Genomic DNA, 16,292 nt, shown 5'->3' on the forward strand with positions numbered 1-16,292 from the left:
CTTCTCTCTCCTTCTCTCTCTCTCTCTCTCAAATTAAAACATTTTAAATCTTACAAATGTATTGCCAAAGCATTTTTAGTCTCTTTCTTTTCTTTTTTATTCCTTTAAAACCCGTTTTAACACATTTTAATCTGTTTTTATTTCTTAAACTGGTTTATTTTGTTCTTGTTTATGTAAAGCACTTTGAATTACCATTGTGTATGAAATGTGCTATATAAATAAACTTGCCTTACATTTATAAAGTTTACATTAAAAGAACATGTATATGAAGAGTACAGATGCAAAAACCTCTAAATGCCGTCTGAAATTTTCATCGAAAATGAGCATTTTTCTCAGACTCCTGTTTATGTTGAGTTATTTCATATTAAAGTCCTTTAAAAGAGCATTACACTCTTTGCCATAAACTTGAAATGACTGAACCTACACTCAGGAGCTCGATAAAAATGCTCATTTTTGAAGGAAGTTTCAAACGGCTTTTAGAGGTTTTTGCATCTGAACTCTTCATATATAAAAGCATAGTGAACAGTAAATAATATTAGTAAAAATAAATAAATCTGAATAAACTGTAGATTTAGCAATCAACATTTCAGGATAAAACAGTAATAATAATTAAGGATGATCAGTATATTTACAATGATTCATTTACAAACATCTCTCTCTCTCTCTCTCTCTCTCTCTCTCTCTCTCTCTCTCTATAAATATATATATATATATATATATATATATATATATATATATATATATATATATATATATATATATATATTGTTAAAGTCAAAATTATTCGCCAGTTTTTTTCCCCCAATTTCTGTTTAACGGAGAGAAGACTAGATATTTGTCAAGACACTTCTATACAGCTTAGTAACATTTAAAGGCTTAACTAGGTTAATTAGGTTAACTAGGCAAGTTAGGGTAATTAGGCAAGTTATTGTATAAAGATGGTTGTCCTGTAGACTATTGGAAAAATATAACTTAAAGGGGCTAATAATTTTGACCTTAAAATGGCCTTTAAAAAATTAAAAACCGCTTTTATTCTAGCCGAAATAAAACAAATAAGACTTTCTCCAGAAGAAAAAATATTATCAGACATACTGTGAACATTTCCTTGCTCTGTTAAACATCACTTAGGAAATATTTAAAAAAGAAAAAAAAAAAGGAGGTGGGGGGGGGGCTAATAATTCTGACTTCAACTATATATATATATATATATATATATATATATATATATATATATATATATATATATATAGTAAACACAATAAATAGTAATAGTAAGATTAGATGGTAAGATTTTTAACAATAATAATAATAATAATATTAATAGTAATAATAAATCAAACATTTTTGGATAAAACGGTAATAATAAATAATAATGATAATCAGTATATTTACAATGATTTATTTATAACCACCTTGACTCTCTCCCTCTCTTAATACAATTCAATTCATTTCAATTCAATAATTGCTATTTTGGCATGACAAATGTTACAAATGTCTTGTCAAAGCATTTATAAAGTTTACATTAAAAAGCACATGCATTTATATATATAAACATAGTAAAAACAGTAAATAGTAATCCTAAAAAGATAATAATAATAATAATAAATCAAATATTTTAGTATAAAACAGTAATAATAAATAATAATAATCAGCATATTTACAATGATTCATTCATAATCATCTATATATATGTATGTGCGTGTGTTTGCAAGCGCATCACTGATGTTTTTATTGGTCTCTCATTGACCGGCATTGACATATTCTAATAAATATATAAATAATATTTAATACATTTAATCTAATATACTTTAACAATATTTTCTAATTGTATTTTTATACAATTTTATCTAACATATTTCTCTCAATTTCAATTCAATTCACTTGATTATATGAGCATATACGAGTACACTCCTTACAAATCTCTAAATTTATATTTTCTATAAGATGCTTTACAATATTATATTTGTGCATGTACTATACATTAGATTAGGCAGTACTGAAGCCAAATCTGGAGCTAATATAACTAAATAACTTCAGCAAACCCATATTTATATGTTAGAAAATAATATTCAATAAATAAAGAGCAAAATCCAAGAGAAACAAAAGAATTGAGTAGTTATTTTTTTCACTAATATTTTGCATGAATTGAAATGTATTATTTTTCTGTTTCTAAAGAGGTTCAATGACTAAAATATTATTTTATAAATATATCTGTTTCATCCCTTTTGTTCAAATGCAGCAAAATAAATGACCTATATTCACTGAGAAATGGATAAAAATATTAATTTTCAACTTTTACTTATTTATGTTGAGCACTGTATATAATGGGCTACTAGATAAGAAGTGGGTCCTTCACCTAGTAGAATTCTTAATTTGTCATTGTCATGTAGTGACTGGAACTGAGGAATATTCCAGATTATCTGGCAGTCTGTTATGATTTACATTTATCACAGTTAAGCAGGAAGCGTTCTTCTCTCTCTCTCTCTCTCTCTCTCTCTCTCTCTTCTAGCACTTTGGCTTTTTCATTGCTTTTGCCAAACATCTCTCGTTCTCTCTCTCTTTCCTCCTCTCTCTGGCTTCACTCCTTCAGTGTTGTTTTGTCTGTCTGATTCAGATTCAAAATAAAGCTGTACCTCTGCCAGAACATTTGTAACATCATAAACACGCACATATGTGGAGAACTAAAGAAATTGAGGAGGTCGTGTTTTTCTGCATGATGTTTATGCGCTTGAAAGAACTTGGCAAACTGAAAGAAAACAATACAATAATGTTTAGTTTTTGATTATATTAATGAATAATTATTTAATCAAATCAAAGGAAGCCTCTCAATTTTTTGGACATTTGCTGTGATTGAAATTCAAGGTTAATTTAGCAAATATTGAAATTAAATCCTAATAATTTTTATCATTCATTTATTTTTCTTTGGCTTAGTCTCTAATTATCAGGGGTCGCCACAGCAGAATGAACCGCTAACTATTCTGGCATATGTTACTACGCAGCGGATGCCCTTCCAGCCACAACCCAGTTCTGGGAAACAGAAACAGTTTATTCAATTTACCTATAGCGCATGTCTTTGGACTGTGTGGGAAACCGGAGCACCTGGAGGAAACCCAGACCAACACGGAGAGAACATGCAAACTCCACACAGAAATGCCAACTGACCCAGCCGGGACTTAAACCAGGGAGCTTCTTGCTGTGAGGCGACAGTGCTAACCATTGAGCCATCGTTCCATCTTTTAGAAAATATTTAATTTCATTTACCTTCGGCTTAGACTTATATTTTAGAGGTTGCCACAGCAGAATGAACTGAAAACTATTCCAGCATATGTTTTACGCTGCAGCTGCCCTTTCAGCTGCAACCCAGTACTGGCAAACACCCATACACACATACTAATACACTACAGACAAATTAGTTCATCTAATTCACCTATAGCGCATGTCTTTGGACTGTGGGGGAAACCGGAGCACCCGGAGGAAACCCACACCAACACGGGGAGAGCATGTAAACTCTATACAGAAATGTCACCTGGCCCAGCTGGGACTCGAACCAGCGACCTTCTTGCTTCAGTGCAACCTTTTAGCAATTATTTCATTTAATTTTCCTTCGGCTTAGTGTCTATTTCAGAGGTCATCACAGCGGAATGAACTGCCAACTATTCCAGCATATGTTTTATGCAGCAGATGCAAACTTCACACAAATGCCAACTGACCCAGCCGACTTGAACCACCATCTTATTATTTAAGCTATTAATACAACGTCAATATTATCTTGGTGATACTAATATAATGTTGTATGTAGTACACCCTTCTAAAGCTATACAGTATCCTGTTAATAGCTAAAGGATAAAATAAATCAAAGTTCTCTCTCGTAAAATAAAGTTGTTTTTCATTTGTTTATGTGGGTATAGAAGATGGCAAAGCATTATAAAAGAAAACAATGCCCTAAAATGCCTTTGTTTGGTTATATTAATGCAGAATTATTTGCATACAACCGAATAACATGAAAGATATTTCCTTTGCTATCTTTCCCCCCACATAAAATGACAAATGATAAAATGACTAGTGCTGTATAGGGTTGGGCGATGTCGACCAATTTGGCATTGTACGATGTCTAATGTTAAACATCGTGATGGACGATGGCATCGCCATCATTGGCGGCGGTGAATTAATTATTTGTGAACAATTAATTAATCCATAACTAATTAATTATTTGTAGTTTCCGTTTCTACTACCTGACCTGCATGGTCTTTGTTTTACCCACAACCAAATCATAAATAAATAAAGAGAAGTTACACACAAATGACCACCTGTCAATCACTTTTTCCACGGCACTCTGGCATGAATAGTCAGAGTGATCTCTGTCGTTATAATGGCGTTGAAAAACTTGGTTGGTAAAAAGGTGCACAACCAACAGAAATCAACCAACAGTATCTGAGGTTTTGGCTAAAATTACTGAGTACAAGCATGAAACTGAAAGATTGAAACAAAGTACTGATGCTGTGACACGTTACTTGATAGATTCAAAAGACAGAAGAGTCATTAGATAGAGACAAGATTAATTAAATATCCCGTTTAACAACTATAGTGAGACGCCATCCAGCAGTACATCCTTGATAAACTGTCCGACGTGCACTGCTCTCTGGGGTTTTGTGCTCTAAACACCCAAGACTGCTGGAGCTCAGACGCACGTGTTCGCTGCAGCGCATGACAGAGTGTATGTGTGTGGTCACGTGATCTGCGTTTTCAGCGGTATAGTGTGGCTGTTCAGAAATGCTAGATGAAACACTAGTGTGGACGTGGATCGTTTTTGTTCTAAAATGCCATTTTACAACGTATTAGTGTAAACGGGGCTTAACGGTGTATTTTTTGTGACAGTGTTGCTGCTGCAATTGGGTTGGGGCGGAGGATTGCGATGCCGGCTCAGCATTGTGATGTCTATCGGCCATCGGCGATGGACGATGGCATCGTCTATCGATCCGACCCTAGTGCTGTGCAAAGATTAATCATGATTTATCAAATCAAATGTCATTCTGAGGATCCAAATAAGACATTTTCCTCAAAAGCTTCATGCAATACTCTATTTTTGTGTTAAAATAAATTAACTTTGCAAAAAAAACAACAAAAAAACAGTATACAAACTGCATGTTAAGACGTGGAATTAATTTAAGTGAGTGTTTAGTTAAATCATTTCCAGTTCATTTTTATTCAGACGTGAGTGGTTTTGTCCGAGTGGGTGAGCTGTTCAATTCATTAATTAATCACAGTTGCTGTAATTAATTAGTCTGTCCATTTCCACCAGCTTGATGCATTCAGGTCGATTTGCAGACTGGCTACAACCATGACAGATGAGCATTATCACAAGCTAATCGGCCAATCACAGTGATGTGGGGGCGGAGCCTGATTCCATCTGACCTTTGTGCTGCATTACAAATGATGATCCCGTCTCCAAAGAGCACTTCAGAGTGAACAATCATGCCTGAAGGGTCACTACAAAAACCAAAGCACTCAAAACTGGCCCCTTCGGAAAGGAATAGACAAGTTTTATTTGTTCCCTAAAACCCTTCATCCATGTGAAGTGCTCACTGCTGAGGGTAAACCCTTAGAAGGGATAAAGTTGAGCCATTCAGAATGAGAAACAGCCAGTGTCTGTATGTTTTTGTTACACGTTCACATTCATTATTAAAACACACAGACATATTTAGATATTTTGTAACTTTTTGAGTCTTGTAGAGAAGCGGTTTTATTGCACTGAATCTTAATGTAATCTTAAGTCTTAAGTTCTGCATCTGATCATCATATGCTGATGTTTCAGTCTACAGCTAAATAATTATTTATCCAACAAGCTTTAAGAAACCATTACATTTATTTATTGATATATTTAAGAGAGGATATGGTGGCTCAGTGGTTAGCACTGTCGCCTCACAGCAAGAAGGTCACTGGTTCGAGTCCCAGCTGGGCCAATTGGCATTTCTGTGTGGAGTTTGCATGTTCTCCCCGTGTTGGCGTAGGTTTCCTCCTGGTGCTCCAGTTTCCCCCACAGTTGAATAAACTAAATTGGCCGTAGTCTATGTGTGTGTGTGTTAATGAGTGTGTATGGGTGTTTCCTAGTACTGGGTTGCAGCTGGAAGGGCATCCGCTGTGTAAAATATATGATGGATAAGTTGGTGGTTCATTCCGCTGTGTAGTCCCTGATGATTAAAGGTACTAAGCTGAAGGAAAATAAATGACTGAATGAATAATTAAAACTAAAGATGAACTAAAGATGAAAGAGTTTTTGCTGTATTAATGAATATTAATTTTCCTGTGGTCACGCAGAAGAATAAGAGAGGTCGCGTTCAGTTGACAGATACTGAAACACTGTGCTTTTTTAACACTAACTAAACTAATATGGCTTAAAAATGCATACAGATATTACTTGTTTAATATATATATTTACTGTATATATACAGTGGGGAAAATAAGTATTGAACATGTCATGTGTTTTCCTGGGAATAATATTTCTAAAGGAGCCGTTGACATGGAATTAATCCCGATTTTGGTAAAAACCCAAACAATACAAACATAAAAATAAAACAAAAGAAAACAAACTTAAAAAATGAGTTCTGTGTAATAACAATGCAATGACACGAGGAAAAAGTGCTGAACAACTGAAATGTATTTAATACTTATATATAAAAGGCTTTTTAAAAGACACAGATTACAGACACCTCTCATATGGAGAATGAAGTCACATGCATTGCTCAGGTGTGAGTTTTTCACAGACTTCAACAGAGTGTAAAAATCTTGATGGTTCTGTGGGTCTCGTCATCAAATCTGAGCTTTATTTTGTATTTTCTATTGGATTTAAGTCAGGTGATTGGCTGAGCCATTCTACAGCTTGATTTCCTTTCTCTAAAAGCATCTGAGAGTTTCCTCGGCTGTGTTTTGGATCATTGTCTTGCTGAAATGTCCACCCTGGTTTCATCTTCATCATCCTGCTAAGCTAATGTAGATGTTGGACTGAAGCAGCTAATATTCATTTACAATGACGAAGGGCAGAGAGTTGGTAAAAGACTATTGACAGATTGTTTTTCACTGTTTCTACACCTCCCTTTCTTCACGTGTTCAATACTTTTTCCCTTTGTCATTTCATTTATTACACACATCTGTAAACAATGTAAACATTTGTAAACTAATCAGATTTGTTTTCTTTGCATATATGGATTTCTTTGGTTGTTATCACTATCCAGTGGAAATTCGAAGTCAACAGCACCTTTAGAAATATGTATTTTGAGAATAATTATTATATACATATGTTATATTTGTACATAATTAATATATGTATATTTACAATATACTATAGTACATTTGTGTATAGAAAATGCTTATATAAATATTAAATATTTACATATTAAATTATTTTTAAGCATATACGTGTGTGTGTTTATATATACAAAATAAATATACACAGTACACACACACACACATATAATGTAAATACAAACATTTCTTTGCATTAATCATTCAAAAGCACTAAAAGGCTCCTCCCTCTTGTAGAAAGGCGGAGCATGAAGCAGCAGCTCATTTCAATTTATAGAGAGACACACAAAAGCAGTGCTTTTTCGCTTTTACCCCAAAAAAGAGGCATTTATAGAAGTCGATAATAAACCATAGCTGTGTCACAAATGGCACACTATACACTTATGCATTTACACACTCAACAGCACAGGATATGCATGTAGTGTCGTCCCAAATGTAACACTAATGTTTTTTTAGTGGAAATTCAAATCATTTCCCAGATGATGTTTGACAGTTGCCAAATAAATGACCAAACTACCAAATAATACCAGCCATGAGTATAACCGCATCCACCATCGGGAGGCGCTATAATCACTTCGTAGAAAAACAATATTTGCCCGATAGCTCCACCCCTTCCGCTACATGACCAAAGCTGCGGTCGTTGAGTGCGTGAAGTGTCCATCATTCCACACTTCATATTACCAGTTGAATAAGTGCATCATCTGGGTATTTAAAGTGCACTTATTATTTTATGCTGCATTCACACCAGATGCAGAAGAAGCGTCAAGCGCGAGTGATTTACATGTTAAGTCAACGCAAAGACGTGAAAAAACATGCAGCGGTGTGATACGCATGAATGAGGTGGCGCGAATGATGCAATTTGCGCGAATGAAGCGACGCGAGTTGAGTGTTTTGCACGATTGACGTGCTCGTATCGCGCAAAATGCTTGAGTTGAAAAACTTCAGCGGACATTCGTGCCACGTTAACCAATCAGGAGCTTGTAGAGGAGAGATTATGACATAGCGCCTGTTGTTAGTATCCCGAGGGGAAAATCCTCCTGCCGACAGCGGACAACTTGTCCAGTCAATTGAAACTTGAGCATTTACGGTTACGCTTATCGTAAACGCCCAAGTTCCATTGACTCCGCCCCCTTGTCAAAGTGTCAAGTGAAACACGCAGAAACGAAGTGTAAAGTGAAAACTAAAAAGCAAATCAAAATGAGCATTGCAATTGACTGGACAAGTTTTGTAAAGGAAATGCTATAAAAAATGTTTTGCAAATATATATATATATATATATATATATATATATATATATATATATATATATATTTTTTTTTTTTTTTTTTTTTTATTGCAAATATTTTAGTTTTTTTTTTGTACTGCTGCATTTTAATTGCAGTTCTTTTTTTTTTTGCAATTTTTTTTTTTATTTCTCAAAACTTAATTTTCCCTTTGCAGTTCTTTATTCTTGTTAGCAAAAATAATTTTTATTTCTCAAAAATTTATTTTTGGCTTTTTGGAGATTTGCATTTATTTATTTATTTTTTGCTCAATACTTTATTTTTTGTTTGCAAAACGTATAGTATATATTGCCCTAGATTGACTCCATAGTCGACAGAAGCCCAGGGAGAAGCGGAAGAATGAGAAACTGGCTGCAGTAAAAGTTGTGTCAAAGACATCCTGATGGCTCATTTCCTGGTAAATTTACTCTGGACTCACATTAACTCACAGAGGCCAGAGAGAGTGTCAATGCATTTCTGGAGTGTTTTTTTGTATTTGTACTGCTCTGCGAAGCCTATACAAGCTCCGTTAGGAACCAATTAAAACTGTGAGGTTATCTGTGTGTGTTTGTGTGTGTGTGTGTGTGTGTGTGTGTGTGTGTGTGAGTGTGTTTGCATGCTGACTCAGAAAAGTAAGTCCCTATGCATCCACCATCTGTTTGCCACGGCGTGTTCCTCGTTGAACAATAACAACAATGGCAAAAAAAGAACACCAGTAGGGAAATGACACACATATACACACACATACACATACACGCACACACACACCTTCTCTGGGTTTTGCTCCAGGTATTCTCTCACTGTTCTCAGGGCAACTTCGACTGCTTGATCAGGTGGGTATCCTGTAAAACACACACACATACAAGACACACAAATGTGCGCAAACACACACAAAACATTCATGTTTACACTTTAGTGCTCTGAACTGGAACATACAATATGCTGACTTAAAAAAAATAATATGCTGACTTCACTGCAGATAATTTGAAGACATTACATTGATCTCCTATTACAAACATTGAGAGATTAGTGTTTTTATAGATTTATTTTGTTGATCAAACGAAAATAGCAAGAAATAAACTGAATAAAACATGGAATTTAAGTAGATTTATTTATTTATTGTTTTTGTTAAACTGCTCAATCTTCATTTCATTTAATTTTATTGATTACAGTGTCAGATTTTGAATACAAAAACAAAATAATGTTTAGATTGCGATTACTTTAATTACATTACATTGTGCTGATTGATAAATGACAATAATTACAACTAAATGCATCCAAATTAAGAAAGGAACTTTACGTTATTGTAGCAGATGAAAGCATGAATGTTAATGTTGACCTTACTAACATTATGAAATTAATTATATTAAAATTTTCATAACACAATAAATTGCTTGTAAATTTCAGGCTTACTCTGATTACGTACTCCTATATATATTTCTGGAGAGCGTAAATACGTCCCAGGAGCTACATTTTTTTTTTAAGTTTTTGTTTTCGCAAATCCACCAGAGATCTCAAATTTCTCTCGCGAGTGCCATTCGTGCCTGCTCTTCTCATGTAAATCCACCAGAGGCAGCTGTAGACTGACTGACTGACCAATTGACTAACCCACCTTCCTTCTTCCCTAAATCCAACTGATGGTGTTTTCAAAAGCACAGATTGACCTAATTAAGTCCTACGCAATGCATATTACTAATCAAAAATTTAGATTTTATATCAACCCAGGCTAGTTCTAAAAATTTTACCCCTATGTACACTACTGGAGAGCACCAAATATGCCCCAGGGGCTACGTTTTTTTTTCTTCTAGTTTTTATATTCGCGAATCCACCAGAGGTCGACGTGTTTGCTTTTTCAGATCTCTCGTGAGTGACATTCGTCCCTGCTGCTCTTGCGTAAATCCACCAGACGCCGTTGTCGACTGACCAATCGATTGACCCACCCTCCTCCTTCCCTAAACCCAACCAACAGTTTTAAAAAGAAAACCAGAAAAAAAAGCCCTCGTCTGATTTTTACCATGTTTTCAGATTTTACCACATTCTCACCCTGTTATGCACTTGTTTGTATATTTACTTGTTTATCTTATTTAATTCTTTTTGTCTTAACCGCTTACTGAAAATGTTCTACGCTGGACTGGAACCCCGTCATTGTGGTCAACTCATCTTTGCGTCTCAAGTCTGCCATCTTACATGGCAAGCTATTAAAGACAAAATGCAGCCATTAGTACTTCTGGCTACATAATTCGCGATCTCGAGAAATGTATATAGGCTTTTCAGAATAAGCCTATGTTGTTTTATATACACACTGTAGTAAATTTGCTAAATGTATTGATGTAACAAAATCTTCTAGGGATTTTTGTCATAAAAGAAAAATATATGAATTTTTATTTATAAAATGTCTTTTTTGGCCATTTAAAAAATATTATTTACAAAAAACCCAAACATTTTACAGCATAAATTTCTGCATTCAGTAAACTGCCCACGGCCATCACATCCATGTTTTTTCCATGCTTTTCTTGCTACCATGTAATTATATATGTAAATCTTGAATGATTTATTTAGCATGTAATTAAGCATAATTGACTATATTAACTCCAGTCCATACATTAAAAATGTAAAACTAAAGTGTTACCTTGTGCTGTTTTATCTCATAATAAATCAAATGTAATTAATGCATTAAACCGACAGCCTTAAAGTAAATGCAACAAAGCAAAACTACCCCCAATCATTATAAATAACAAGAATTGTAGTGACGTAATTTGTATGATTAAATGAGAGATGACAGACATCCACACATTCACACCTTGTCAGCACTTTTGGCCCATATTTTCAACATGAACACTTAAGAAGGAACCCCTGGCAGTGGTTGTTTTCCATCTGAATCTGTTTGCTTGGTTCATTTTTGAGTTTAATCTCGACACGTATAGCTAAGAAGAGGGATTATAATCACAGTGACATCCTCTCGCTCCTAATCTCTCGTCTAATCCCAGCCTTAATCTGAAAATCCCTCATACTTCTGCAAGTGATCTCCGCACCCAGAATTCCTCAAACCAGGCTCCTACTGCATAAACACAATTTAAGAAATACACAAACATGAAAACGAAGGTCACATCATGGCTGAGGCTCGTATATTAGGTTAGAGCATAAAAAATACAGTTAGGTCCATAAATATTGGGACATAGACACAATTCTAACATTTTTGGCTCTATACATTAACACAATGGATTTGAAATGAAATAAACAAGTGTGCTTTAACTGCAGGCTGTCAGCTTTAATTTAAGGGTTTTACATTCAAATCAGGTGAACAGTATAGGAATTACAACATTTTGCAAATATGCTTCCCACTAGTTAAGGGTCCAAAAGTAATTGAGCAATTGGCTTCTAAGCTACTTCATGGCCAGGTGTGTGTTATTCCCTCATTATACCAATAACAATGAGCAGATAAAAGGTCCAGAGTTCATTTCAAGTGGGTTATTTGCATTTGAAATATGTTACTGTCAACTCTCAAGATGAGATCCAAAGAGCTGTCATTATCAGTCAAGCAAGCCGTCATTAGGCTGAAAAAACAAAACAAACCCATCAGAGAGATAGCAAAAACATCAAGCATGGCCAAAACAACTGTTTGGAGCATTCTTAAAAAGAATTAATGAACCAGTGAGGTCAGCAACACCAAAAGACCCGGAAGACCATGGAAATAACTGTGGAGGAGAACTAAAGAATTCTTTCCCTGGTGAAGAAAACACCCTTCACAACACTTGGCCAGATCAAGAACACTCTCCAGGAGGTAGGTGTATGTGTGTCAGAGTTAACTATTAAGAGAAGACTTCACCAAAGCAAATACAAAGGGTTCACCACAAGATGTAAACCATTGGTGAGTCTCAAAAACAGGAAGGCCAGATTAGAGTTCTAAAAAAGCCTTCACAGTGCTGGAACAAGATCATATGGACAGATGAGATCAAGAGCAACTTCTATCAGAGTGATGGGAGGAGAAGAGTATGGAGAAGTAAAAAAACTGCTCACGATCCTAAGCAGTGAAGCATGGTGGTAGTAGTGACATGGTGTGGGTATGTATGGCTGTCAATGGAACTGATTCTCTTGTATTTCTTGATGATGCGACTGCTGAGAAAAGCAGCAGGATGAATTCTGAAGTGTTTCAGACACTAACTTTTGCTCATTATAAGCCAAATGCTTCAGAACTCATTGGACGGTGCTTCTCAGTGCAGATGGAGAATGACAAAAAGCATACAGCAAAAGCAACCAAAGAGTTTTTGAAGGGAAAGAAGTGGAATGTTATGCAATGGCCAAGTCAATGACCAATCACCTGACCTGAATTCGATTGAGCATGCATTTCACTTGCTGAAGACAAAACTGAAGGGAAAATGACAGTCTGCACGTAAAGCACATCTTGTTCATTTAATTTAAATCCATTGTGTTGGTGTATAGAGCTAAAAATGTTTGAATTGCGTCAATGTCCCAATATGTATGGACCTAACTGTGTTTCGTACTGTGCGTACTTATTTATACTATAAGTAATTTATACTATTACTATTTTCAGCTTTTAACATTTCATTCATTTGTCAAGTTCCCATTTCAGATTTTGGTGTATGTTTTGTTGCATTTTAAGCTACAATTCTTGCTATTAACAAACCATTTATTAGGTCTTTTGCATTGATCCTTGTGTACTGTTCAAGTTGACTCCCCTTTCGTTATGTTCAGGGCTGTTTTTGCCCCACTGACTTCCATTATAACCAGATTTTTTTGATTGCATTATCTTGACACCAAATAATCATGCATTCCTGATTGTTGGTGGTTTTCCCTGTTGGGAAGAGGTTTGCCATGTTTACTGTTGATCATCAGTTGGCAGCATTAATCCTTTAGATAGGCCTGTGCAAAAATGTTTCTGCCATTTATATGGAGTTCTATGGAGTAAAAAAGCAGATTATAGTGTGTGTGTGCATAAATTCACTTACTGTGTTTACTATGTTCTAAGAGCTGAGGTCCTTATTTTTATAAGGAATTTAAACCTAGTTCCCATTTCAGATCTTTGTTGTGTGTTTGGTTGCATTTTAAGCCACAATTCTTGCTATTAACAAACCATTTATTATGACTTTTGCATTACCCTTGTGTATTGTTCAAGTTGATTCCCCTTTCATTATGTTAATGGCTGTTTTTGCCTTATTGACTTTTATTATAAACCACATTTTTTCATTGCAAAGCCATGGCACCAAATAATCATGCATTATTGTTGGTGGTTTTTCCTGTTGGGAAGAGGTAACATTTCTAAATTTTGCTACTAATCAGTTGGTCAGATGCAGTGCAAAAAAAGCATAGTTTCTGGCCTTTATATGGATTTATACTGAGTATAATGTGTGTGTGTTTGTGTGTGTGTGTGTGTGTGTGTGTGTGTGTGTGTGTGTGTGTGTGTGTGTGTGTGTGTGTGTGTGTGTGTGCGTGCGTGCGTGCGTGCGTGCGTGCGTGCGTGCGTGCGTGCGTGCGTGTGAGAGAGAGAGAAAGAGACCTTTCCGCACTTAACTTATGTCTGAGAAAATCAAAATAAGCAACCCAGCTCTCAGAACATAGTAAACACAGTAAGTGTATTTATGTTCGCACACTGTAATTTGTTGTTATGCTCCATAGAACTCCATTAAAAAGGTGGAAACTTTTTGCACAGGCCTATCTTAAGGATTATTGTTGCCAACTGATGATCAACAGTAAAAAATACACATTTTACTGTACATCTTACCAACAGGGAAAACCACCAACAATAAAGAATGTGCATGATTATTTGCTGTCATGGCTTTGCAATATAAAAAATGTGGTTATAATGGAAGTCAATGGGGCAAAAACAGCCCTAAACATAACGAAAGGGTAGTCAGTTTGAACAATACACAAGGATCAAGGCATGCGTCCTAATTAATGGTTTGTTAATAGCAAGAACTGTAGCCTAAGGATATTTTCACACCTGTCTTATTTAGTTCGGTTGAATCGCACTAGAGTTAGTTTTCTCTCTTGGTGCGGTTCATTTAGATCATGTTCTCACCACAAGCGAACTGCTCCAGGGCCAAGGACCTGTAGGCCTTACTCCAGAAGCTCACAGAAAACAATTTTAAACAGAGAGAGAGAGAGAGAGAGAGAGAGAGAGAGAGAGAGACAGAGAGAGAGAGCGAGAGAGAGAGACAGAGAGAGAGAGAAACATTACCTGACGGATTGTTAGTAATATTTCCGGAAGATGACCATGTCGCAGTTTAGCGAAATGAATTCACGCCGCCTCCTGAACCTGACTTGCGATGAACATTATTTTCCAGCCTCAGCCACGCTTCATTCTCGAAATGTATACTTTATCTAAAGTGATGTATATGAACTATGCGGTATACGATGACCAGGGATACAGTCGTTCAGCGCAGTCATTCCTCCATTTTAAAAAGCGGCCTTTTGTGTCTGCCGATTTGCTTACTTGCGGGATCTCCATTGACATTTTCCCGCATGTTAATTCTGACCAATTGAAAAACAGTTTAGGAAATACGTTCAATAACATCTGGTCAATGAGTGATGTGGATTGTGTCACATGACTGTATTTAGTTCTTTTCAACTGGTTTGGACCAAAGCAATCAGTGTGTGACCCAAAATATGGCAGAAAATAGTATAATGTATAATTTGTTGCCCTTAGTTCGGACAAATGAACCGAACCACAGACGTGAAAGCACCCTAAAACGCAACCAAACATACACCAAAATCTAATCAAACTAATTGAATGAAATAGGTTTCAATTCTTAAAAAATGACAATGGCTAAACTGAAATAAAAATGACAATACAGTAACTAATATAGAATGTAATTAAAAATGCCATTAAAAATAAAGCATAATTATTAATTACTAATTAACCGAAACAAAATCCTTAAGTTTAAGTACTGTAATTACTAACTGAAATAAAACAATGCAAGAAAATAATAGATTTAAACACACAAATAAGAACGCAGAGGTCACATTACAACAGAGGTTGAGAAACGCAGCATTGATTATGTTAGATAGAGCATCATGTAGGCTCATAAATGCAGCTAATGAATGATTGTATGGTTTTAATAATAAATGAGTCTATTGAAAACTTTAAATCAGTCAACCTGTAATCAATTGCACACACTCATTTAAAGTCTATGAGCACAAAGGACATATAAATAATTGATGCAAGACAAAACAATTAAATATGAAAAATAAACATTGATTGTGTAGGGAAAGGGGGAAAAAAGCGATTTAATTTCCACCCACCGTAAACTCCAGTAGAGATGCAGGGAAAAGCCTAGACGACAACAACAACAACAACAACAACAACAAATAAAAGAGAAATATAATTAGAAGTGTGAAGAATTGTTCTCTCATCTATAAAGTCTACGCCTTGTGTTATAATAAAAGAAATTAAGGCACTTATTTTTGGCCCTATTAGCACAAAACCACAACAAAAACAGCTTTTACAAAAATGTAAATTGATTAATTACAACCTATTAACATACAATCCATTATTAATGACAATGAGCCACTTGCAGCCCAGGATTAAGGGCCTTCAAAACAAAGGGTTTGCTTGAAAATGAATGTACTGAGTCGCAGGCAATTGTTGCTGCTCTTAAAGCGCAGCACGTTTGGATGGCACTTTGAAATCAATTAAGGAAATAAAAAATTCTGCCATTTACTCACACTCATGTTCATCCAAAAGCTTGAATGACTTTCTTTATTCGGAGGAAG

The 16,292-nt window shown here is 35.3% G+C and overlaps 1 protein-coding gene across 1 annotated transcript in view; it reads right to left on the reverse strand.

The window, feature by feature from the left end:
* The window catches only part of macrod1 (mono-ADP ribosylhydrolase 1), a 172,624-nt gene that overhangs the window by 6,264 nt on the left and 150,068 nt on the right, over positions 1-16,292 (reverse strand). Inside the window, exons 7-8 of the mRNA XM_056471766.1 lie at positions 15,822-15,852; positions 9,330-9,403 (exon numbers count right to left, since the gene is read on the reverse strand). Coding sequence (XP_056327741.1) covers positions 9,330-9,403; positions 15,822-15,852 — 105 coding nt within the window. The remainder of the gene's footprint in view (positions 1-9,329; positions 9,404-15,821; positions 15,853-16,292) is intronic.

The sequence above is a fragment of the Danio aesculapii genome, chromosome 14 (genome assembly GCF_903798145.1).
Source record: "Danio aesculapii chromosome 14, fDanAes4.1, whole genome shotgun sequence".
NCBI classification, from domain to species: domain Eukaryota; kingdom Metazoa; phylum Chordata; class Actinopteri; order Cypriniformes; family Danionidae; genus Danio; species Danio aesculapii.